Source organism: Haliotis cracherodii, unplaced genomic scaffold (assembly GCF_022045235.1).
Source record: "Haliotis cracherodii isolate W230 unplaced genomic scaffold, xgHalCrac1.p SCAF_6, whole genome shotgun sequence".
NCBI classification, from domain to species: Eukaryota; Metazoa; Mollusca; class Gastropoda; order Lepetellida; family Haliotidae; genus Haliotis; species Haliotis cracherodii.
This window is the reverse complement of record NW_027266319.1, coordinates 19,402,097-19,428,387: the sequence shown is the minus strand read 5'-3', so window position 1 is coordinate 19,428,387 and position 26,291 is coordinate 19,402,097. Positions and strand designations below refer to the sequence as shown.

At 38.6% G+C, this 26,291-nt stretch overlaps 1 protein-coding gene across 1 annotated transcript in view; it reads left to right on the top strand.

Moving 5' to 3' along the window:
- Positions 1-8,992: 8,992 nt before the first annotated feature.
- The window catches only part of LOC139444621 (transcription cofactor vestigial-like protein 4), a 107,212-nt gene continuing 89,913 nt past the window's right edge, over positions 8,993-26,291 (top strand). The window contains exon 1 of the mRNA XM_071225533.1: positions 8,993-9,324. Coding sequence (XP_071081634.1) covers positions 9,132-9,324 — 193 coding nt within the window. The 5' untranslated portion in view covers positions 8,993-9,131. The remainder of the gene's footprint in view (positions 9,325-26,291) is intronic.

Genomic DNA, 26,291 nt, shown 5'->3' with positions numbered 1-26,291 from the left:
ATAAGGGCGGGCGATGGGTTGGATAAGTGGTGAAAGCGTTCATTCGTGCCGAAGGCCCGGGTTCGAGCCTCACATGGCTACAATGTATGTATAAAACACACTCGCTTACTCTGATAAGCCGTTACATTTGATTATAGCTGAAATGGATAGAATTATCATTAAACCGCCCGCACGTTATCACGTTACAGCGGGCCACTGTAACTTGATAATGCCCTCATATTACTTGACGACGGGCCATTATCACGCCCGTTGTTAGGTGACGTCATAGGGTAGAGAAAATGACGTCACGTATCATAGTGACGTCATGTGTTTTGTTCTATGACGTTTCCATATTTGTAAAATGTGGTCAGTGACATTCGTGTTGATTGCAGTAAATGTTTCAAAACCGATATTGTTGTTTCTTTTTATTTGATAACAAATTCCATCCATTTAAGCTATAATAACGGTAACGCTCTTTTTCAGGGCATTATCATTTGCAGAAGCCCTCGGTCTTTTCAACTGCCCTCCTTCGTCGGGCAGTTAATGAAAAACCTCGGGCTTCTGCAAATGATAATGCCCTGAAAAATAGCGTTACCCTTATAATACCATAACGCTCAAAAACGAAGCGGACACTACTCGTCATAGACACGAAAGAAATAGGGTACGTCTCCATTGTTCGTTGCTTAACGTCGCATTTAACAATACATATATGACGGCGGAATGTACATGTCTGGACAAGACAATCCAGTGATTGACATCATGAACATCGATCTAGGCAATTGGGAAACGATGACACGCATCAACCACGTCTGCGAGCCTGACCACCCTATCCCGTTAGTCGCCTACCTACGACAAGCAGGGGTTTTTGAAGACCAATTCTATACCGGATCTTCATAGGCTGTCTCTATAATATGGGCTTGGTCAGAACGTATCTTTTATTAGAAAGGGCTGGTCCCGACATGGGTACAATGTGTAAAGCCCATGTCTGGTGTCCCCCGCCGTGATATTGCTGGAATATTGCTAAAAGCGGCGTAAAACCATACTCACTCACTCACTAGAAAGGACTGGCCTCGTAACAAAGGAAATACGACGTGCAGCTCGGCTACCCACACACGCACGCACGCACGTACACACACACACACACACACGCGCGCGCGCGCGCACGCACACACACACACATTGTACTGAATCTCGGGCCTGTCTGCACGTCTAATTGACGCCAGACATTTGTCGCCAGATTATTAATTTTAAAAAGTAGTGTGAAAGAAAAAACATCTGGCGGAAGGATGTCATAATGCCAGTTTCAGATGCATCCGCTGGGATGGTCTTACAAATAATACAAGTATTACTGGGCCAAATATTAATATGTTTCAGGTTTTATTCCCAAAATTACGTGTTTACTGTCTGCTGGATCAAAAACATAATTGAGAGTTAACGCCACATACAGTTAGCTATAGCACGGCGTGTCAGCTTGATGTCGGAGGAAAGACCGAAGTGATGCAGGTCCTAGACGTTTACCACTCTAATGAAACCCAGAAGTGCTGATAGCATGATATTATACATCAGGGCCGACCAATGATCATCACCGGATCCGCACACAACAAAATGACGCATCTCTGCCAAAGGGCCCCAGACATTTGATAGTTTCCAAGTTGATTGGGCGTGACAGACAAGAGAAGGATGTGATATTCATTTCTCATAATCCAAAAACATATCTCCATGCATTGTTAACATCACCAATATGTCACTACGTTCTTCTTGAAGAGGATGCCCTCTCACCCTGTACCGTGCACATCCGTACACATCCGTACAGCCATCATCATCATAGTTGTGTTGTGCCTGCATGTCTAGTGTGAGGTGGGTTTAATGCCGTTTTGAGCAGCGTTTCATTTGTATCAAAACACTTAGTGATGCAGGTCTTAGACCTTCACCACTTTGGAGAAACCCACGAGCACGGGCATGGTGCTGACCAACCAAAAACATTATCATGGTGTCCAACCCAAGGACATAGGTTTCTGGGTCTCTGCACGTCGAATTGTTGCACCCTTGACGACTAGACCACCGATGCCCTGTGAATATGAAAAGGACACTTAATGCTATATTTTGTATATGATATATATTTGTATGTTGAATATTTGAATACCAAGTTCAGACCCTTGAAGATCCGGAATAGATCTCAAATCTGTGGCCCTGATGGCAGCCCTGGTTTCAAACACCGCTTGAATGCCCAAGTTTTTGTAATGCAATAGCCATCTAACTCTGCTTGGTGTACCAAACAAACGTTTTAACCACCAGGCTACCCCACCACCCATTCTTTCCTATGACAAAAAGTATCACAGTTTTTATCATGGCTTGTCACTGGAAAGGATGTCTAAGGGTTGTGTCCATGTGTGCATCAATTATCAAAATAAAACTAAAATCTTAAAAGTTTTGCAGACAACTTTGCTTAAAAACACACATCTGTCAAAGAGAACAAACGTGACTTGGTTGATGTGTGTCATCGTATTCCAATTGCGTTGACCGATGCTCATGATGCCAATCACCGGACTGTCTGGTCCAGGCTCGTTTATTTACAGACTGCCGTCATATAGCTGGAATATTCCCGAGTGCGGCGTTAAACAACAAAGAAAGAAAGAAACAAGCGAATTCGGGGATTATGGCTGTATTAGTATTAAATATACAAAAATGATATTCGTGCTCGTCAAAACTCCTATATCCACACAAGCTATACGTTATCATGATTTGTAATTCTGAACTGTAACTTTCACCCGAAGAACCCTCGAGAGCAATTCAATCCTTGGTGTATTCATTTCAAATAAATAACTCTAAAACTGTACTGTTAACACTTAATAACATAAGTAGGTCGGACACCCACGTTGTCCAAACACCGCTTTGTTTGTTTGCTTCCTCGCGTTATAGACTATATACATCAGTCTGGCAGTTAATGTTAACCCTAATTACGCAAAGACAATGTCTCTGTTTTACACAGTGCTCTAATTACAACGCCTGGAGCTATAGTGAAATGGAAACAGGGCAGTCTAAACAAAGTTTAGGCATAAAAAGGAAAGCAAGCAGATCGAATAGAAAAAGCCTATAAACGCTTAATAGTTGTGTAAAATTATTGGAAACCCGGATATTTGACGGGGCACGGAGTGAAAAAACAAACACACTAACACGTGACGTCACTCGCTGTATCATGACGTCAAGAGATTCCAGCGTGATGTCATACTTATCTCCGCTACAGAAAATTACTTTTTTGTACTTCACTGTATTTTATTATATACCTTAGCGTGAAAGACTGAGTTTTCTGAAGTTGAGAAAAGTGATATTTTCATTGCAGGGAACATAACACTTGATATTTCACTGCAGTGAACATAACACTTGATATTTCACATAAATGTTGACGTTCTTTTTACGTTAGTTCCACATTGGCATGGCAAAATAATGACGGAGGGTCATTTATGGAGTTAATATCACTTTTAGCCGTTTATTCTTCACTCGAAAATGTTTCGTTATAAATTGTCCCCTAGTATTCAACAATATCTTTTGTTGAAGTTGATTTTTTATATAATCATATCGAAATGTATGTTAAGAATTGTCGTGACCCTAAATATTTAAATATTTCTTGATACTTTTGTTTCTCTCATCGAGTGACGGGTGGAAAGGAGATATTTTCGCGAGTGGCGTTTCCTTTCCACCCGTCACTCGATGAGAGAAACATGTTACGTCACTCGAAACATGAAATATCCCCAATGCCTTCCCATGTTTAGTGTTATTGTGACGTCACACAGCCCATTGTTCAAAAGATATGACGCCAGAGTTGGAGATGCAGGGTTTTTTTGTTTTATAACGCCGCACTTAGTAATATTCCAGCTATATGACGGTGGTCTGTAAAGAATCGAGTCTGGACCAGAAAATCCATGAACATGGATGTACGAAATGTGGATACGATGACATGCATCAACCAAGTCAGCGAGCCTGACCACCCGATTCCGTTAGTCGCCCCTTACAACAAGCATGGGTTCCTGAAGACCCGATTCTACTCCGGATCTTCACGGGTCTATTTGCCACGAGAGCCAATGATGCACAGGAACCTTTTCCCGCTAGTATACATGTATTGAAACGTTTTCTAATCCTTGGCCCTCAGTACCCTGCCTTACAGCATTCCACAGAGGAACGCGTCATCGTGCCAAGATGGCGTCCATTGTTGCTCATGCTTTCAGCCACTGGTATTCCTGGTCCAGATTCGATTATTTATAGGCCGCCATCATATGTAACTGGAACTTTGCTGACTGCGGCTTTAAACAACAGTCACACGTTATTTACATGTTGTATATACCAAACGTCATGACAAAAATGATACCCTTATATAGTCGTTGCATTATATATTTCCATCAGTATATATACAGGCTGTGTGATGTCCATTGTTAGTTGTATTATCCGACATTTGAAAGTAGGGACGATAGTTTCAATGTGAATTGAAATATCCTTTATGCTCTTAAAAGTCAAAGCATATATTTGACTCGGAATGCGTCTCCTACAACATGAAAAGACATCAAGATGCCACGCATGATGGTACCTCTGGCTGGCAAACCTCAGGCACGTAAGGACTCCATATTACCATGACCTGAAAAGAAACTCAAAACACAAGACGTGGAGGGCGTTTACGGTTTTTTTTGGTTTTTTTTTAAATTTACCGTAAATCGTGCAATAAGCGGCTTGTTTTTATTTATTTTGTTGTGCCAATTATTGTATGAAGGCAGATGTTTGTTATTTTCGGGATCGTTTGAAGTTTTGTAGGGAAGAAATATGACATTTAAGTTTGGGTTAACAGACACGTGCACGTGCATGTGTTACAGGCAGGACAGGACATAATTACCCTTTTCTGGTGTCACCACTGTCATCTGGTATGATTACCTGGTGTCACCACTGTCATCTAATATGATTACCTGGTGTCACCACTGTCATCTGGTATGATTACCTGGTGTCACCACTGTCATCTGGTATGATTACCTGGTGTCATCACTGTCATCTGGTATGATTACCTGGTGTCACCACTGTCATCTGGTATGCTTACCTGGTGTCACCACTGTCATCTGGTATGATTACCTGGTGTCATCACTGTCATCTGGTATGATTACCTGGTGTCACCACTGCCATCTGGTATGATTACCTGGTGTCATCACTGTCATCTGGTATGATTACCTGGTGTCACCACTGTCATCTGGTATGATTACCTGGTGTCATCACTGTCATCTGGTATGATTACCTGGTGTCACCACTGTCATCTGGTATGATTACCTGGTGTCACCACTGTCATCTGGTATGCTTACCTGGTGTCATCACTGTCATCTGGTATGATTACCTGGTGTCACCACTGTCATCTGGTATGATTACCTGCTGTCACCTGGTATGATTACCTACTGTCACCTGGTATGATTACCTGCTGTCACCACTGTCATCTGGTATGATTACCTGCTGTCACCACTGTCATCTTGTTTTGAACCCGATTCTAAAAGTACGACGCTACAAATAGTTGTCCAATGAAATTACTGTCACGAGCGAGAGATATTCTTGGCCGAGTTTCGAGAAATGCGCGATGGAATAGCTAGGGAGTCATTTCCGAAAGGAAATCATGGTGATGAATAAGTCCTGAGTATTTATCGTGATAGAACAGATGTACAATACACTGGATAATCTAGAATGACCAAGCTTTAGCCAAGGCTTTCTTTCAGTGCCTTAGTTGACCCGGCGTTTATTTCAATGACTTACGGTACGTCTTGCCTTGTGTGACAAGCGTGTTCAAGTCTGTCGGTTTGACTTGATATGTAAAACATGATGAGGGCAATCCAGAATGTTGAGTTTCGTGAAATCAGGCTCCAAAAATATAAAGTATTGACAATCTGGTGCAGTCAACAAAAGTCAATGGGGTGGTCAACGCCCCTGTCAATACATAGTTCGGTTATACTACTCAAAAGAAGTTTAAGAACACCCGATTCTTTCATAACTACACTTAATCTGTCACGGCGTGGGGACGTGAAAGAGTCGGGTGTTCTTTAACTTCTACTGAGTAGTATGTAGTCAACGGCAGATGAGCTTTAAGTGATGCTGGTCCAGGAGGCTTACCCTGTTAGTGAAACCAACGAACGAGGGTGTGTTTCTGGCAGAGCATCGATCATAATCTTGGTTTCTAACTCCCAATCCTCACATGGCTTTATGACGCTATTCTGTATGTCGAGGGTCGGCGCTTTATGAATTTGACCACTGGGAGTTGTTCCGAGTAGGTCTAAGAAAGAATGCATGGCTATATATATGTAAACTTCTGTGTATAGAATATTCGGCATACCAACTACATACTACAAGCGACTATGCTTGTCGTAAGAGGCGATTAACGGGATCGGGTGGTCATGGTCGCTGACTTGGTTGATGCATGTCATCGTATCCCAAATGCCTGTCTGGTTCAGACTCGATTATTTACAGACCGTCGTCATACAGGTGGAATATTGTTGACATCTACAATCCTAACCACATGTGTTCACAGATGCATTATCATATTCCACGTACCGATTTCCATAGGTTTAAGACGCCTCCGTGGTCTAGTGGTATAGCGTCCGCCCGGAGAGCGGAAGGTCCGAGGGTCGTTTCCAGACCGCGTCATACCAAAAGACGTTAAAAGATGGTATTTGTTGTTACCCTGTCTGGCGCACGGCATTAACGGGTTAAAACAAGGACTGTTCCGCTAGGAGTCAGTATACTTTGAGTGGGGTATTCATTTTAAACTGCGGCATATGGTATCTCAGTGGGCTAGCACTATCAATCGGCCTCCGTCCGGACTGGCACGCACGCACACACACACACACACACACACACACAAGCACGTCGTAAATAAATGCAATAATCTTGGACGCGACCTTAAACCCCATTTCACCTCACCAATAAGTTTCAATTTTCGCAGTTAACATGTGTCCATGGCGCCAATTGTTCCATATATTGACACAGATATATCAAAACAAACAGTTACATCAATAAAACATAGTGACATGCAACAAATTGCATATTATGATTATCAATCGCTGGAGTGTCAAGCTGGATTATTTACAGACCGTCATATACAATATTACAAGAACACATACATATTGGTTGGTTGGTTGCTTAACGCCGCACTCGGCAATACTCCAGCTATATGACGGCGGTTTGTACATAATCAAGTCTGGACCAGACAACCCAGTGATTAATATCATGAGCATCGATCCACGCAACTGGGATCCATGACATGCATCAACCAAGTCAGCGAGTCTGACCACCCGATCCCGTTAATCGCCTCTAACGACAAGCATAGTCGTTTTTTACGGCAAGCATGGGTTGCTGAAGCCCTATTCTACCCCGGATCTTCACGAGTCACACATACATATGTGAGTGTGCGTGTAGGTTAACCACAGACAGGACATGAATGTGATAATTCAAATGAATATGAATATCAATACCTGCCCATGTGGTGATTATATAATAGAATACCCCGGTTATAATCAATATCCACTCACGGCAAAGTGTTTTCTCTTGGTATTAACATTGCCACTGAAACTGAATATGTTGGCATTTATAATCTACTTTTCATCTCCGGTGTAAAATCAATCATGATATCTAATTCTTAGACACCTTCTCTTTGACACGATATGCACTCACTATAGTCATGGATTATTTAATAATGCAAATTAATGTGTAAAAGACTAGGCGATAATGAAAGTCACATGATTAATAGAGGTAGCGTTATTCCTATAGCTTCAAGACTTGAATTAATGAAAACTAAAAACTGTACTTAGCTGTAGCGAAACGTTTAAAGTGAAACCTGTATAGTCCGACATACCATACATTTCGGACAATTGCGTTAAAATTACTTTCACTTTTAAAGTATTCATGAGATTACTATGCACGAGTTCGTGATTCGATTATCCGGAAATTGTTAATCGGTACGATTCTAATGGGAGGTCAAGGGTGTATATGACTGATCTGTTTCACTTTCCAAAACTATATACAACACATGCCAAGTTTCATATGAAAATTACATGTTGTCCCATTTATGCAAGTCTTTATTTGCATTTAGACGCTTGATATGATATTGATAAGGAGTATTATGGATAACAACTCATTAATCATACATACACAACATGTCAGACCCGTGAAGACCCGGGTCTTCAGCAGCCCATGCTTGCCGTAAAAGGCGACTCTGCTTGTCGAAAGAGGCGACAAACGGGTGGTCAGGCTCGCTGACTTGGTTGATGCCTGTCAACGTATCCCAATTGCGTAGATCGATGCTCAAGATGTCAATCACTGGATTGTCTGGTCCAAACTCGATTATTCACAGATCGCCGTCATATAGCTGGAATATTGCCGAGTGCGGCGAAAACAACAAAGAAACAAACAAACATTTCAGGGTTTGTTCTTTCCCCTACAACATTCACGACTGTTGCAGGAGCAGAGAAAGTAGCCCTGAAACGTTGTGTATGTATTACAATTTTAGTTGTTATCCATAACATTTTTACTCCTTATCATATTTTTTTTTTAAAAACCTTAAAAAAACCCTTAAAAATAATAAAACATAAAAAATACTAATCTTACACCAATGATAAAATAATAATTAACTCAGCACTAACTAATCAAAGTAATTATTTGGATACAAACATTTAATACCCATGCAAACATATTATCCGCAAAAACACAAATCGTGAACGCTCACACAATCAAACTTCACACAGTAGCATTATTAGGTCACATAGAAATGTAGCACTACACAGCCTAGGCGTGACTCAATCTACAGTTAACAGCATTTAGTTTCGCGCGTTTGATTTGATTGACGTCAACTCCCCGCAGCAAAGTCGACTACTGACCCGTGCCTCATTCCGCGCATACATGCAGTTCACCCTCGTATCCAAGCTGTCTTGCCAAACACGTGGTTATTCAGGGCAGCAGCCATTTTGTTGATCACATGACCAGTCATGTGGTCGAGGTCAGGAATTCCTGTCATACCATACCCATGTCGCACTTGAATTTCCATACTCTTCAGTGGGAGATTTAAGCCGATATTTGTGTTTTTGCAAGTAATATTCGACACAGTGTTGAGTGGACATTTTGGGTGTGATTTCCCCACTGCATGTATGATCCTCCTTGGATTAGGGACGCGTGAGTTTAATTTTTCGCGCGACGAGAGAGTAGGTTTCCAGCGGCCCATCTCTCCAATATCGGGCTCTCAAACCATCGTCCAGTGTTCGAGTCCCGAACAGAGGATGGAGACTCCCCTCGATGTTCTGTCCAGGGCAGCCTCCCTCGTCGAAACATCCGATTCCAATCGTGAGTACAGTTTACACATTTTACCACATTTATTGCCAGGAATGTTGTTTGTTTCCGTTTTGAAACATTGACAAGCTGACAGATTCCATTGTGTCAACCGTCTACAGATAACGGTATCTCATTAATTCGTCGATAACTTGTGAGTCGACTTGCGGTGACGCAATCACCAGGTACCAGTCCATTTTGCTGGCATTTCTCAGTGATCACTGATGACCACTTTCCTTCGTGAATTTTATTCATGTTATTGGCAACCGGGATATTGTAGAAACCGTGGCCTAATTTTGCACGAGTAAAACAAAGGACTGGGTGAAGGGTTGTTTGCTAAACAAAATCTGTGGACTAGCAGAGTTGGGGCAGGGATAACAGACGTGTTTATTTGTTTTGATATACGATATTTTTCTATTGATTAGGGACTAATAACGACAGGGGACTACCATTCATATGCACGCCGATATGAAAGGTATGCTTGGAATTTGCGAAAAGCAGGTGGTTGGTTGTTAGCGTGCTAACCACTAGCCAAGCCCGAACGGGCTTACTTTCCATGATTCTACGACATTCTTTGCATACTTTCATTCATATTTGATGAGAGACTGAAAATGTCAGTAGGGAAAGACAGATACATGTTCTTATTGAGACCAGCATTTGTATTTGAATCTATTTTTTATTTGAATATATTCATCTAGTGATTTTTTTACAATAATCTACATCTAGGCCTATACTTTTGTTATTTTTGGGGGGGGGGGGGGATTTCTGGTAGATTTATCTGATTTTTTTTAATTTACGTAAATATTCTAAACCAAAGATCCAAATGATTTAGATGCTGCTCTTTTTGTGATTATTTTAAGTTATATATGTTTCAGATGTACGATTATAGAGCATGTAATGAAGACGACATACTCATGATACATATATAGCATGATATAGACCATGCATAGTCATTTGTTAAGAATTCTATAATGTATTGATTATTTAGCCATGATATTCTTGTTGATTAATTAGAAATTATGTGTCATGTTGATGAAATTATATTAATTTTTGGATGAAATTGCAAATATTGTTCAGATAATATCAGTAAGCATGCTTGGTGAAAATTTAAATAAATTTTAAAATAATGATCATGGTTAGATTTACATGTTGCCTAGGCTAAACTGTGTTTTCGGGCCAATAGAATGGTCATCGTTTTGGGGGTTCACTCCAAAACACGTGGATGTTTTCAAACAATAGTCAATCCTTGGGTTACACTCTCAATCTTTGATTATGTTCATATATACATTTTTTATGCCAGGATGGTATTGCCTGGACATACCTTTCAGTGTTTGGATAATGTGTGAAAAATAATTGGGTTTCAAGTTCACTGTTGAGATTTTGTTTTTAAACATTGTTCAAACGTCTATTGGGTCTAGTACTGTCACACTGTGAATACAATGTTAATGTCGAAGCAGGACAGTTTTTCACAGATTGAATGTAATATGTTAAATGATGTCATCAGTGGTTATTGTTAATTTGTTTTGACATATTTTTGACATAATTGTTGACAAAGTTTATTATCAAATTTTGATAATTTGAATATTTGCAAGGAATGTATATTTCAGTGTTTCTGCTTATGTTGTGATTCACAATCAGATATGTTACACCTTTAACACAATGTAAAGTGTCATCAAAGGATACTTTTTCATATTCCACAGTTCGAAATTCCTTGTCTTTTAGTGACAATGGCACAGTTATAATCGCAATGGCACAATTTTAAAATCTTCCCAGTGCCTGAAGGGCCCTGTTAAAAATAATATTTTTTTAACAACAGTACCCTGTGGCAGTGGTTGTTAAATGAAGCTAGTTGTAAATGTACTTTCGCGGACAAAAGTAAACCCGACAAACACATGGAAGATTATGAAGATGGGAACATATTTAATGCACAGTATGATGCACAAAATAATATTGGGTATTATCAATCATAATGAAGAGGAAGGAAGCAAATTTTCCAGAATAGGACTGCTTATTATCTAACTTAAGTGAAATGGTCTTTTTTGTATATTTAATACTTATACAGTCATAATCCCAGGATTCGCTTGTTTCTTTCTTTCTTTGTTGTTTAACCCCACACTCAACAATATTACAGCTATATGACTGCAGTCCGTAAAAAATCGAGTCTGGACCAGGCAATCCAGTGATTGACATCATGAACATCGATCCATGCAATTGGGTTACGATGACATCTATCAACCAAGTCAGCGAGCCTGACCATTCGATCCCATTCTCCGCTTCTTACGGCAAGCATAGTCACCTTTTACGACAAGTATGGGCTGCTGAAGACCTATTCTGCCCTGGATCTTACATTCACAAAGTTAACAGATGGATCAACAGTATTTTTCTAGTTGGCACACTTACATTTTGCCCTTCGGCACACCTGAAAAAATATGCATTTCCATCGCTCTGTTCATTTCTGGGCGGGACTGATGAATTTTATGGTTATATTAACATTTAGTAAACATTTAGGACGAAGAGAATTTATGAATGTCATCGTCTTTATACTGTTTATTATGAGGAACACAGTTTCTGAGTATATACTTACTCCTTCATCAGGTGAATAAATGCTGTGAGGTAGAGAAGATATATATTAGGGCTGCAACTAATACACTTTGAGGTGAATACGATTCATATCATGAATAAAGGGTAATGAATACGAATATTAATTCACGAATACAATAACAAGTCAGCACTTTATGTATTATTTGTCATATTCAGAGAAACAATAACAACATGAATTTTATGACATTGTTTGTTAATTATTAATACATTATTCATTTATATACTGCTCTTATCCAGGTACTAGTATCTGCTCAAATGCGACAATGACCAATGACCACAATACTGTCAAATTAAATATAATAAGAGTGTTGTTTGTGAAGAAATCTTTGTATATAATATGTTCTTAAGGATATTTTTAGGTACAGGGTATGTAAATGCACTTGACTGCATATTTATAAATATGCGATTCTTGTGGCCACGAATAACGAATTCAATTCATGAATGGATACAGTTCGATTCACCGAATACAAGAGTGAAGCGTAACAGCCCTAATATATATGTACCTGTAAGAACAACAGTAATAAGAGAACAAAGGGAGAAACTTAACAAGGGAAGCCAACAGATAATTGGCGCTGATTGGTGATTAGCAATGGACCAATAGAAACCATCACTTAAACCATCACTTAACGGTGAATTACTGCTGATAGGTGATAGCGATGGACAACTTGTTAAGTTTCCGCCTGTGTTAACTCATTATTTTTGTTGTCCTCTGTCTCACAGCATATATTCACCTGATGAAGGAGTAAGTATATACTCAAGAACTGTGTACCTCATGATAAAGAAGTTGGCATCCATAGATACTCTTCCTTATGTGTATCACTTCTAAATGCCTTTCAAAGACTTATCATTTATGCCCATGGTAGAAACTGATGTTCAATGACAGTGGATCCTGTCAATGTTGCATGTTCACTGATTTGATGATAATCAATGAGAACATAATCACCAGTCACAACGTTTCTATTCTGTGGTCACAGATGGATTAAAAAAATAAGCACATACCGTATTCGACGTAATAAGTGCCCCGCTGTAATAAACGCCCACAGCGATATTTGCTAAAATATTGGCTAGTGAACAATCCCAATTAGCACCCCTTCCAATTGATTAATGTACACAAGACTTATTTATTCGCGTATAATACGCACTTGTGCGTTATATGCACACTTAATTTTGGGCAATTAAATTCTGGAAAAATATATCTGTCGTACATAAACATTTCAGGCTGTCAGCATAAACCACGAAATTTATCTTTCAACTCAATTTTTTTTTTCACCAAAATAATATTCTAATTTTGAGAGCGCCCTGGGCGCTTATTACGTCGAATATGGTATGTATTATAAGAGTGCATCACAAGCAAGGATATACTGTTTTCAAAATATACAAGTCTGAATAGTCCAACAGATGAACCATTGGCATTGGTCGATTGGTAGTCTGTCTTACAGACCCTGATACAAATATATCAACTCCAGCCCATGCAAGTCTATAATGTTTGGCAAGTCTAGATTACTGCAGTATCAGGATGAAGAGAATCACTGGGCTCCCTTTTTATTATATTTTTATTAAGATAACTGAACAACTGTTTTTTTTGTACGATATGTTCATTTCAGAGACTATATGTTAGTCTAGTCGACTGGCTTCACTGATTTCTGTTGTATTGGCACTTCTTGCAGGGCAAACAGGGGAGTCGTAATATGCCGACTAATCTTATACTGGTCTGTGTGATGACGCTCAAGAGCATGACAGCTGGCAAAAATGCACAGTCAATATTTTTTTTGTAAGGGGAAAGCTGGTGAGGGAGACATTACTCTATTTGACAAGGATTTGGAAACTCAAAATAAAACTGAGCTACAAAAATTAAAACCCAATTAAAACACTGACAATAAGTATAATAGCTGCCTTGATTTAACTCAATAAAACATACACTTTGCAAACTCATATTGAAAAGTGCAAGCCGTTACATGCATCCAGTGCATGTCAAAGTTTTACAAATCTGTGACTGACTTACTAAACATGGTTTCCACAAAGCATTGATCCAAAACTCAATACACTTTATTTACCATGCTACATTACAGGGCTTTACCTTGACTTACAAAATTGGGCTTTGGGGGACCCCCAATAATTAATTTTAAGGGTCCTTGCAGTAATCATGGTAATATGGGGGTCCTGTAAAGTATTGAATTGGAGTAGTGTACTGCAAAGTATACTTTTGTTGACTGCACCAGATTGTCAATACTTTATATTTTTGGAGCCTGATTTCACGAAACTCAACATTCTGGATTGCTCTCATCATGTTTTACATATCAAGTCAAACCGGCAGACTTGAACACGCTTGTCACACAAGGCAAGACGTACCGTAAGTCATTGAAAAACACATATATATATATATGTAAAGTATTGAATTGGAGTAGTGTACTGCATGTTTGCTAATAACTTTAGAGCCTGGAATGATTCAATGATCATGTGGACAGAGGTCATGATTGATAGATGACATAACAGACACCCACAATTGCCTTGGTGCGCTGTAGATACAATGAATGTTATTGTGTGGTCTTCGGGATGCAAATTTTTATTCTGCTTCCATTCTCTACATCTGTGCATACTAGACGCACATTTGTGCGTCACGTAAATCCCTGCATTTGTCATGTTAGTATTCCCAGTGTTATGTGAAACTTGTCATCATTCCTCGAGCTTGACATCATCGAACTGTGGGCACTTCACAATAATGCAACTGGTTGAAAAAAACATAAGATTGAATGGTGTTGGGTAGGGCTGTAACAATTCACCGATACCTACGATATCATCGATACTTAGGTTTACACGATACTTGAATCGTCAGTTTGTGAGATCGCGATTATCCTAAAATGCTAGAATTATTGCAGATGCTGGATACAAATTTCAGGTCAATCTTATGAGAAAGACAAGAAAGCAAGGGAATGTATTTGACTTTATGTGTTTCCATTCAAGGTGAACTATAACTTCACAATACTACTAACACTGATATGGGATCGGAAATTATATGTTTCCAATTATATACATCTATAGTCATCATAGTTGCCATTAAGAGTGCAACCTGGTTTAGTCTGGTGCAAGAAGGTTTTAATGTCACAATGCACCAAGTGCAAGCTATCTATATAGTTCCTTAAATCGAGCACTGGATTGTACCATATCTGTAGGAATTTAAATATGTCATGGAATTGTCGATAGTGTACCTAAGAATGAATAGTTTCAATATTGGTGGTTATAAAGAAAAAAATTAATTACGATTCAGATTTTATAGTCAAATTTGTGTTGATAAGCATATATTATAACATCTTCAGATTAGAAAATTGCTTCGCTTTGAATAGCGACAGGGAAGGAAATGGCAGACATTGACATTGCTGTGAATACTTTATTCATTTCTGTTACATTGATTATTATAATTATCAAGCTTTGAAGGTTGGTTAAAGCTATTGCAATTCTTTTGAAATAGTGTGGAGCACAATTGCAATAGTGAAAATTAATGTTTTAGGTCACCCCTATCTATGGAAGCCTTTTCGGGCCATTTGTTTTTTTGTTTTTTTTCTTGAAGTATCTTGAAATTTCAACTTATGTATCTTGAAATTTCAAGATACTAAGTTAAAATTTCAAGTTATACTCTTAAAATTTCCACTTAATATCTCGAAATTTTAACTTAGAATGTATCTTGAAATTTCAGCTTAGTATCTTGAAAAAAAGAAAAAAACCAAATGGCCCTAAAAGGCTTCCGTACCTATCAGCAGCCTCTGCTTGTTTAACAAGTTGACTTGACTTAATGTATTTGTGGTCAGTCTTGCATGGCATCATACCTCAAAGGTAGTGATGGTTGCTCATAATAGCAATCACTGGTTTGACTGTCCAGAGTTAATTCTTTCCAGGTTGTTTTTATTTTGCTGAAATATTGCAGTGTGCCGAACTAAAACAACCAAAAATCATACTGAAAAAATTGATAGGACCCAAGTTGCCTGTTCAATGTTAATCTCGTCAACACAGAATATAACAGGTCTCACAGATAACTGAAATTGAACACTTTTTTTCATTTTCCTAGTTGTGAAGATGCAGCAATCTCGTCAACATCCATAAGAAATTGGTCAGCGTCCTAAATTTATTTGAGTGTTTTATATGGCTGAGTGGCCACATGTTAGTTACAGTATCTAAAATATCACTTTCTGGTCTAAGTGTGTCAACTTCCCATTGCTTACATGCTGAGAGAGGACATTTGTATGGGATGTAACAGTGACTTTACTTGACACAATGACATTTGACCATTTTCATGATTTTATCAAATTTTGATAGGACATTTTTCTACATCCTTTGCAATTCATCTTCAGACATTTTGGTTCCAGAAAATAAACCGATCTGAAAGCCTGGCCTAGGCTAGATACCTAGAAATGGTTAAAAAAGATTTAAAAAAAAATATCAACAAAGACTACAAATAAAAACTTCAAGAATAGCATAGTTTGTACTTTTATTTACAAGTGGCCTAAATATACAGAAAGGTGTAATTTTTTAGAACTAGCAATATGTATTTGGAATATATTCATTTTTGGGGTAGTCTTTGTTCCTCCTAACCATGCTAACTACACTCAATGCTTTGATGGATAACAATAGATAAATATATGTTTAGAACATGTAGAATTAGAAGATAAACATACTGTGTTTTCAATGTAGAGCTAGGTTACCTGTAGATTTAACCCCGCTAAATTGAATTTGGAACCGAACGCGCAGCGTGAGGTTTCAAGTGTTAAATTTAGCACGTCAAACAAGCTGTTTCAATCAGAGGGGGTTTATTGTGATTTAATAGCCTCTGATTGACCAATCAGAATCGAGTAAATTCCAAATTTGTGGTAGAATGTCTATTTTATTTTGATTGTGATCTCTGATCTTATCATGTTTCTGGTGTGAAATATCTGAAAAGCAAATAATTAAGAAAATGTAGGTCTTTTAACTTATTCAAGTTTCTTTCAAGTTTAAAAGTTGTTTGCATAACTGATATATTTTGAAACACAGATGGTACGAGAACAGAAGTCACCAGCTTTTTTCTGAGACAGTCCAACAAAGTTAGAACCCAGTCTACGTCATATGTCGCCCAGACCACATTATTCAGATTTCCAAATGAAGACTATTTGAATGCACTTCCCATTTGTACATAGTGAATAGTTAGCTGATGGATGGATGGCTTATCAATTTAACTATTGTTGTTGCCACATTCTTCACATCAGCTGCCAGCACAGCAGATGGTAGACTGGTCAATATGTCACAGTAACCTGTTACTAGCACCGCAGACATCACAGGTAGACTTTGCTTCAAACTGTTTCTTATTTACCAGCAGGACCGTGGCGATGTCCTTTCGTGAGTACACTTTCTGAAAGCATTTGACTTACAGGTTGGAGACGATTGGTCATATCGAACTAGTTCACAGCTCATTTCTAGTGTTCATGTGAAATAACTAGATTGTGAGACAAAACAACTCGTGCTTCTTTGTGACAACTGAAGCCCAGACTATCAGACAAGTGTCCATGTGTATGCCTGGACTTCTCCTTTGAGGGAATGGGTGGCCCAGTGGTCTAACGCCCCCATGGTGAAATTGGGGAATCCTAGTGTCTTTGAGGTTTGGACCTCTCATGCCTGTAGTATGGGAATCTGGGGACCACCCAAATCGTTAACTTTTAACCGTCCGTGTTTAAAACTTTTGAGTGGCTCTTGGCATCATATTCAGTAGACTTTATTGTTATTAGATGGATTGTTTTTTGTTGCATTTACCTGTCCCAGCGTTAGAAATTGGCACTAGTCCTGTAGTTCTTGCCAAACTGGCCAATAGTTAAGGTATCCTAAGGGCTAGTAGAAATTTGCCTTTTTGAAGGGTTTTGCTATATGTTATCATTATAAGGACTAGTGGACTAAAACTGTTAGTTTCTACCGCTGCTGTCCCAACACAATTTATGAGTCTTGGGCTTCGGGCTATTGGCTAAAGTCACAGAGATAATGGTAATGAAAAGGCCCCTGTGTTTTCATGCTTAATATTTCACACGTATCACTGATGATTGTCCTTGTCTTGTCCCCTCAATTTCAAGCGCCAGGCAGGGTAACAACAAGAACCATCTTTTAATGTCTTTTGGTATGACAAAGCCTGGGATCGAACCCCGGAGGTTTGACTCTCCACCAGACGGCGGTCGAAAGGTCCATAGGTTGCAGTTTGTGGCTATGTGAAAGTTAGATATTTGTTATTAGTGCACTCATTAAGATCACGATAATGTTAGACCTGTGAAGATTCCGGAGTAGAATAGGTCTTCAGCAACCCATGCTTGCTGTAAAAGGTGACTGTGCTTGTCGTAAAAGGCGACTAGCCGGATCGGGTGGTCAGGCTCGTTGACTTGGTTGAAGCATGTCATCAATCCCAATTGCGTGGATCGATGCGCATGATATTAATCACTGGATTGTCTGGTCCAGACTCGATTGTTTACAGACAGGACCGCCGTCATAAAGCTGGAATATTGCTGAGTGCGGCGTAAAACAACAAACCAACCAGCCACAATAATGTTAGTTCACAGACAATTGAAAGATTTGAATGAAACTTTGCCCGTATTTCACATAGGTCTAAGCCTACATTGCCTGTAGTACATGATCTCTTGTCTCAAAGCATGTTGAGTGTACTGGCTCACTTTGGGCAGTTATGAAGTGACACAGTCCAGCGTGGTGAAGTCCAAGTGTTAATAACAACGTCCACTTCCTGATGGGATATGACTTGTTTGCAAACTTTCCAACCAAGTTCGTCATATAAGTGTCATGTTTATTAATAAATTAAAAAGTACTTCTTTTCCTTATCATTACCTTTCTGTTTAAATGTTGTTTCATTTGATTTTTTAGCTTATACTGTTATAGAGGAGGATTGATGGATGGATCCAGTTCTAATATGGATAAAGCATTGTTGTTTTTTAATTAATTTTTTTTGTATTTATTGGAATGATACAGACAATATTCAGTTTAATTTTTTTCAGGGATTAAAACATAGTGGTTCTTGGGCAAGAGTTCGCACAATTCAGATGTGCCTACCCCAATCACTGTTTTGTTTGCTCAGTCCAGATTATTTTAATAAAATTGGTTTAAGGATGTTGCCAATTTTAAGAAATGAAATACATTCTCAAATGCAAAGTTCATCATTCATCATCTAAGTTGTGTCCCTTTGGCATCCCAGAATTCTATGATCGTGTGTGTGAATCCTTAATTTATCCTGATGAGGCTTTCTGATGAAGCTTTCTTTCTTAAACCTTTGTGCATCTCTTGTATGCCGTCAGTCATTTTTTTGCCAATAAATCCCCCCCCCCCCCCCCCCACACACACACACACAGACACACACACACACACACATATTTCCAATATTCTACATGTTCTATGAAAGGTCCATGCTTCACAACTGTATTAATGAACCAAGTTAAATGTGTATGTTGGTCTGCTTGTTGGGGGAGAGTAAAACAATTTCTTCCCTCATAATTTTTTTTCAATTATGAATATTTGAAAAAGCCTGACCTCCCACGCTTGTCAGTTCCATACTTGTACCTGGTCTCCTGGGTTTCACCAAAGTTTAAACATCTACGTCCTGCATCACTTCAGCTGACATGTCTTGATATAACTGTTCAAATTTATGTTAATCACAACTCACTCACCAATACAGTTGGACATGCTTAATATTAATATATACACACTACCCCAGTCATTTAACAACTGGATTTTATGTAGGTCTTTTTCACCATATCAGTTTCTGCATACAAACATTTGTTATTTGCAAACTGCTCTTGATCTATTGTGGTGACTGATTACGTAGTTTACCCTTCCTGAAGTTTCCGTTGATTAATACCCAGTTCACATGCCCCTCTAACATATGTGAGGCGGTCAGGTAGCCTAGTGGTTAAAGCGTTCGCTCGTCATGCCGAAGACCGGGGTTTGATTCCCGACATGGGTACATTGTTTGAAGCCCATTTCTGGTGTCCCTCCCCATGATACACTCACTCACTCACTCACTCTAAACACTCACTCTAAACACTCTCTCTGTGTATATATGCATACGTGTGTAGATATACATACGTGAGTATACTTGTCATGTGAACGCGTTTACTCATATGTGTATATTTACACCAGGAGCAAATTTGCATCATGTCCGGAGCAGGTGCAAATGTAAATGTAAATTTGCACAGTGTGTATATGTTGCAATGTGAACGTTTATGTTAACGTGAGAGAATAATCAAATTAATATCTGTTCTTTTGCCAACACCAAACAAATTGCCAACTTTGATGTGTATACACAGAGTTGAGCGGACAGTGTTTTCTTTTGGTATTCAAGGAGTCAAAACTTCATGTACAAATTAAATTAAATCATGTTGCTACACGCAAAAAAATTCGGTGAAGTAACTCTCTTCTCATTCAACTCTGATTGGAAAACAACCTGTTTTGTGTTGAAAGTCATAAACAGACTGACGAATATGTGTGCCTTACACAATTTACATACTTTATTTACACACCTTAGTTGATTTTCATATAATTTTTTAATTTGAATTTTACGCGATATAAGCTTTTCCATTGAATGAGAGGTTGGTCACATGACCGCGAAATTGATGTCCATAAGTGTATAAAGACACAATTTGACGTTCATACGTTTTTCACGAGACCATGTTCTTGAAATGACGTAAACACTGACAGACTACTTCCACATTCCTGGGGAAACCCCTGGGAATTCCCTAGCACGAAAACATACATAAGCTTTCTTTCTGATCATTTAGAACCTTTATCATGTGTTTATTCTTGGTCTTTCAACGATCGGCCAGTTGATCAGTGATGACTAACACATCTAACTGCCACAGGTTCATTAACAACTTTGGAAATCTCCCCCGTCACGTTTATCGTGTTGGCCATTTTGACATCTTGTACTTGATGTAAATGTATTACGACTCGCTGTCAATGTGACTGACTGAGGTAGTTCTTTACAGAACTTTCTCATCTAATGAGGATATGATTTGAAGACATGTGCTGCTTAAGATGCAAGAAGAGCAAGTTGTGCATCCAAACGCTCATATCACCTCTCTTTTTTAGGAACTATTTTATTCCGCGATATAGCTGGTTGTTGTACGGCTGTCAGTGTAAACATGAAGTCACGCGTACTAAATAAAATTGTGTTTAGATCTTGGCCTACCTCCTTTGAGGTAAGAAATTTTGATAAACAAATTATAAGAATTGACCTTCACTTTGTGTGAGTTCCTTGGAGTATGAACGTTCATAGAGTTTGGGCCAAACATTGTATGAACGTCAGAGCTTGGCCCTCACTCTATGAAGGTTCATACTCCAATGAACTCACACAAAGTGAAGGTCAATTCTTATGTGAACGCACAGTAAATTTACATATACACACGTATTTACAGTTACACATGTGCAAAATTACTTACGTTAGTAAACGTTGTGCATGTGAACGGGATATAAAACAAATAAAAATATAGCTGATTTAGTTCTCATTTTCCTAGTTGTCAAAATGGCTGCCAATCTTGTCAAACTATAATTTTGTTTGGTGAGGACTATGAAGGTTCATACTCCAATGAACTCACACAAAGTGAAGGTCAATTCTTATGTGAACGCACAGTAAATTTACATATACACACGTATTTACAGTTACACATGTGCAAAATTACTTACGTTAGTAAACGTTGTGCATGTGAACGGGATATAAAACAAATAAAAATATAGCTGATTTAGTTCTCATTTTCCTAGTTGTCAAAATGGCTGCCAATCTTGTCAAACTATAATTTTGTTTGGTGAGGACCAGGGTCATCATGGATCTACAATTATTTGAGTTGATATTTGTGTTTGGGGGCCGCTCATTGATGAAAATATGCAGAGTTAGGTGTCAACATGGAGTAAATTATTTATAATACTCCCGTAGTATTGTCATGAGTGTACAGATTATGCCGTGCTGATCGCGTTGACACTGAAATACACTGTTATCAGTGGCTTGCACACATGAACTCGAGCGCTGTAGTTACAGTGTATGGAGCAGGAATTTAGGAATTTCCTCTGTATATTTGTAGTCCCCAGTTAGTCACTCAAGGCTGAAAAAGTTTTATATGCTTGCGATGGCATTTGAGAAGTTGAACTGGCATTTCAGGGTTGACCATGCTGACTTTGTGAACAGTGGGATGCAAGGGTACCAGAATTTCATGTGTTTTCTTCGGGCCAGCGTTTGTATTTCTTAAGGGGTATGTGGGTAGTGCATGGGATATTTGTGACAATCATAACCTGTTCCAAAAAACGATGTAAAAAATTATAATTTGTCCTCAGTTAAAATTTTTACTGAAAAAATATATTGTTTTTTTAATGTCCTGGGTGTTCTGAAAAGTAATGTTTTGTCCACAAGAAGTATGTGTTGAAGCACTGACTGTAAAGATTAACGAATATATCGTTAAAAATAATGTTGTGGGTAAAAAACACAAATGTTAGGTTCCTCCTAACAGAGACAAAGCATGTCCTGAAGCACTGACTGTTAAAATATTCTGCCTCAAACAAAACACCCGGCCCCCAGAAAATTAACTGGTCAGTCCCAATGACAGATATTAGTGAGAAGGTTCCTGATGAAGACAATCCTGATAAACTAGTTGTGATTTATAAGTCCTTGGTTGTTGGAACTGTTATTTATGTTTGTATGAATAACACACAAGTGACTGGACATCCATTAAACTACAAGCCAGCAAAGCTGTTAGTATCATTATTTGTAATGAATGTCCAGTTACGCATGCAATATCTGACTTAAAATACAGCGTCAAAGCAACAAGATACTGTGTAGATTTGAAATGCAGCCTGAAAGTTGAAATAAATCAATAAACATATGAAAATAGATATAGGACTAAATTGCTGCACAGAAATTTCATTTCATTCGTAATACATGAGAATCTTTAAGTCATTGATTCGATATCCAAGCTGCATTTGAACCAGCCCGTATAGCGTACTGCACATGCATTTTGACCATTGTAGCCAGTACATTTGTGATGCACATGTTAAGAAATAATGCATGAGCCTAAAACTTGCAATTCAGGAAGTAGGTTAATAAACTGTCAATTAGTAACAGATAATCTACAGTTGAAACATGAGTGACGTCATAGTTTTATATATACTGTATGTTTATTAAGAGTGATGTCGTAGCTGTCTTTTAATATACTATATGTGTATTAGTAAGAATAAATTTAGTTCACAATGGAAGATAAGTAATATGTTTTGTTTGTTGTTTAACGCCACACTCAGCAATATTCCAGCTACATGACGGCGGTCTGTATATAATGGAGTCTGGACCAGACAATCCAGTGATTGACATCATGAGTATCGATCCATGGACACGGGACAAGATGACATGCATCAACTATGTCAGTGAGCCTGACCAGCCAATCCCGTTAGTTGCCTCTTATGATAAGCATAGACGCCTTTTATGGCAAGCATGGGTAGATGAAGACCCATTTATCCCCGATCTTCATGGGTCTAGTAGTAGTAATATGTAACATGATGTAAGTTGAGTGGTACGTTATTGGTAGGGGTGCAACTGATTGGAGGTTTTAGTCAGTATTGATCCATATGCATGTACCAGTTGATAATTAGATTAATTATTCAGTACTAACAATGTATCTGAATGTGATCTGTCTGTGTATGGATATATATTACCAAAGTAGACTGCAATCAGTCAATGAAATGCTAAATATGAACTTGGCTGATTATTACATGTTTAAATTTGAACTTTCTGCCTTCTTATTGTAAATCTTAACTTGTTAACGTTTCTGTTGATGTGAATTATTAATTTCGTATCGATATGTACCAATATGTCATCAACATTAATTTTTTTACAGATATATTGATACCGCAATATGATGACATCCCTAGTTGTTGGATTATGAAAATTTAATCATAGTAAAATGTTTGAGAAAGTTTGTTACTTCAGGATCATGTCAGCATAGTTTGATATTTAACAACTGCAAAATATTATTTATTCAGATGTAACGAGGAAGGTATATTGATATTTGATACCATTTCAACAAATACCACATATAATAACTAATATGCTTTTGGTCATGTTGGTTGAAAAGAAAAGTGGTTTACAAGAACAAGCATCTTTCAGCAAATTGTTTTTATGTTTCTTTCTTTGTTTGTCTACTGCCATACTTTGCAATATTTCAGCTATTTGACGGTGGCCTGTAAATAATCAAGTCTTAACTAGACAATCCAGTGATTGATATTATGAGCCATGGTCCACAACTTTTGGGTATGATGACATGCAATCAATGAACTGACCGCCCGATCCGTTTAGTTGCCTCTTATGCCCAGCTACACGTGAAGATCCGGGTTAGAATAGGTCTTCAGCAAACCATGCTTGTCATTAAAAGTGACTATGCTCGTTGTAAGAGGCGACTAGTGGGTGGGATCAGGTGGTCAGGCCCATTGACTGGTTGATGCATGTAATCGTATCCCAATTGCGTGGATCGATGATCATGATGTCAGTTACTGGATCGTCTGGTCCTGACTCAATTATTTACAGAGCGCTGTCATATAGCTGGAATATTGCGTTTAACATGTTAAACAACAAACAAACAAACAAATTTGGTGACCAGTTCTACCGTGGAATCCCTACAGGGAATTCAGCACTTGGGACATGAAATCTGTTGGAAGAAAAGGAGAATAATTTCAAAGAAGAGAAACTGCCTGATATCATGAGCAATAGTTCAAAGTCGTTGGGGTATGGTTTCACACTATTAATAAATGTCACCAAGCCTGACCACCTGATCCATTTAGTCGCCTCTTAGTCTTATGACATCTGCTGTGGACCAGTTCTAACCAGGAACCCACAGGGTATCATACTTCACGTTCCAAAGTAAGAACCAAGTGGTTTTATTTCCATTAAACAGACAAGCAATGGATTTTTACTTGATGGTCTGTGGTATTGTGTTGTCAAACCTAGAGCAGGTTGTTTAACAAAACCTGAAGTAACCGCGACCAGACTCTTGTTTGGCAGCAGTGTTTGAAAGAAAAACACAATAACCTGCCAATTTGACAGCCCTCAAAATCCGGGATATCTGTAGAAAAATAGCAGTCTTAGTTCAAATCTGGCTGTGGCAGTGTTTTCACTGTGCCTACCTTATCAAGAAAAGCATGAAGGTGTTTCGTGGTCCTTATCAGCATACCTTGCATACTCAATGGCTTGCCAGTTCTGCCAAATGGCTACCCTTCATTTCCATCCATCTCCGACCAGACCTTATGGATAGATACCAGGATATTTTTAGCTGGTTTTGTCCTCCCTGTAGGCATTTCGTCAATTTGCTGCAGGAATCTGTAGATTGGAATGTATACAGTGTAGCAAGTTTACTTTGTGTTGATTTCCCAGGGAGGAATATTTCAAATTCTGGAAACAAGTGTTTTAGGTTTAAATATTAATATTATTTTTTTTTATGATTATTTTGAAAATATTTGTCTTAAACTGCAGTGATTGTTGTGATAGCTTGAGAACTATGGTAATTCCTCACATGGTACAAGTATGGTGTATAGACATGAATAACGGAAAGTTGGCAAAACAGTGATAATGACAAAAATGATAATGATGGGTTTTTTAGACATGCACTCACTCACTCACTCACTCACTCACTCACTCACTCACTCAATCACTCGAGCCGAAGACGCAGGTCCGAATTCCAACATGGGTACAATGTGTGAAGTCTGTTTCTGGTGTCCTATTGCTGGAATATTGCTAAAAGCGGCGTAAAACCAAACTGTGTGACATCATGTCAATCACTGGATTTTCTGGTCCAGACTCAATTATTTATAGACGGCCGTCATGAAGCTGGAATATTGCTGAGTGTGGCGTAATAAATCAACCAAACAAACAAACAAACAATCATATCACGCCCCAGGCCGTTGATTCACGTCGGTTACATCATCAGCAAGGCATGAGGCATGACAAGATGCAGAGAAGTGATAGTATTGAGCTGCCCAATGCTGATACTTTACATTGAGATACCGTATTCGACGTAATAAGCGCCCCGCTCTAATAAGCGCCCAAGGCGATTTTTGCTAAATTATATTGGCTAGTGAACAATCCCAATTGGCACCCCTTCCGATTGATCAATGTACACAAGACTTATTTTTTCGCGAATAATATCCACTCGTGTGTTATATGCACCCTTAATTATGGGCAATTAAATTCTGGAAAAATATATCTGTCGTACATAAACATTTCAGGCTGTCAGCATAAACCACGAAATATATCTCTCAACTATGTTTTTTTTCACCAAAAAAATATTCTAATAAGAGCCCCCTATCTCTAATTTTGAGAGAGCCCTGGGCGCTTATTACGTCGA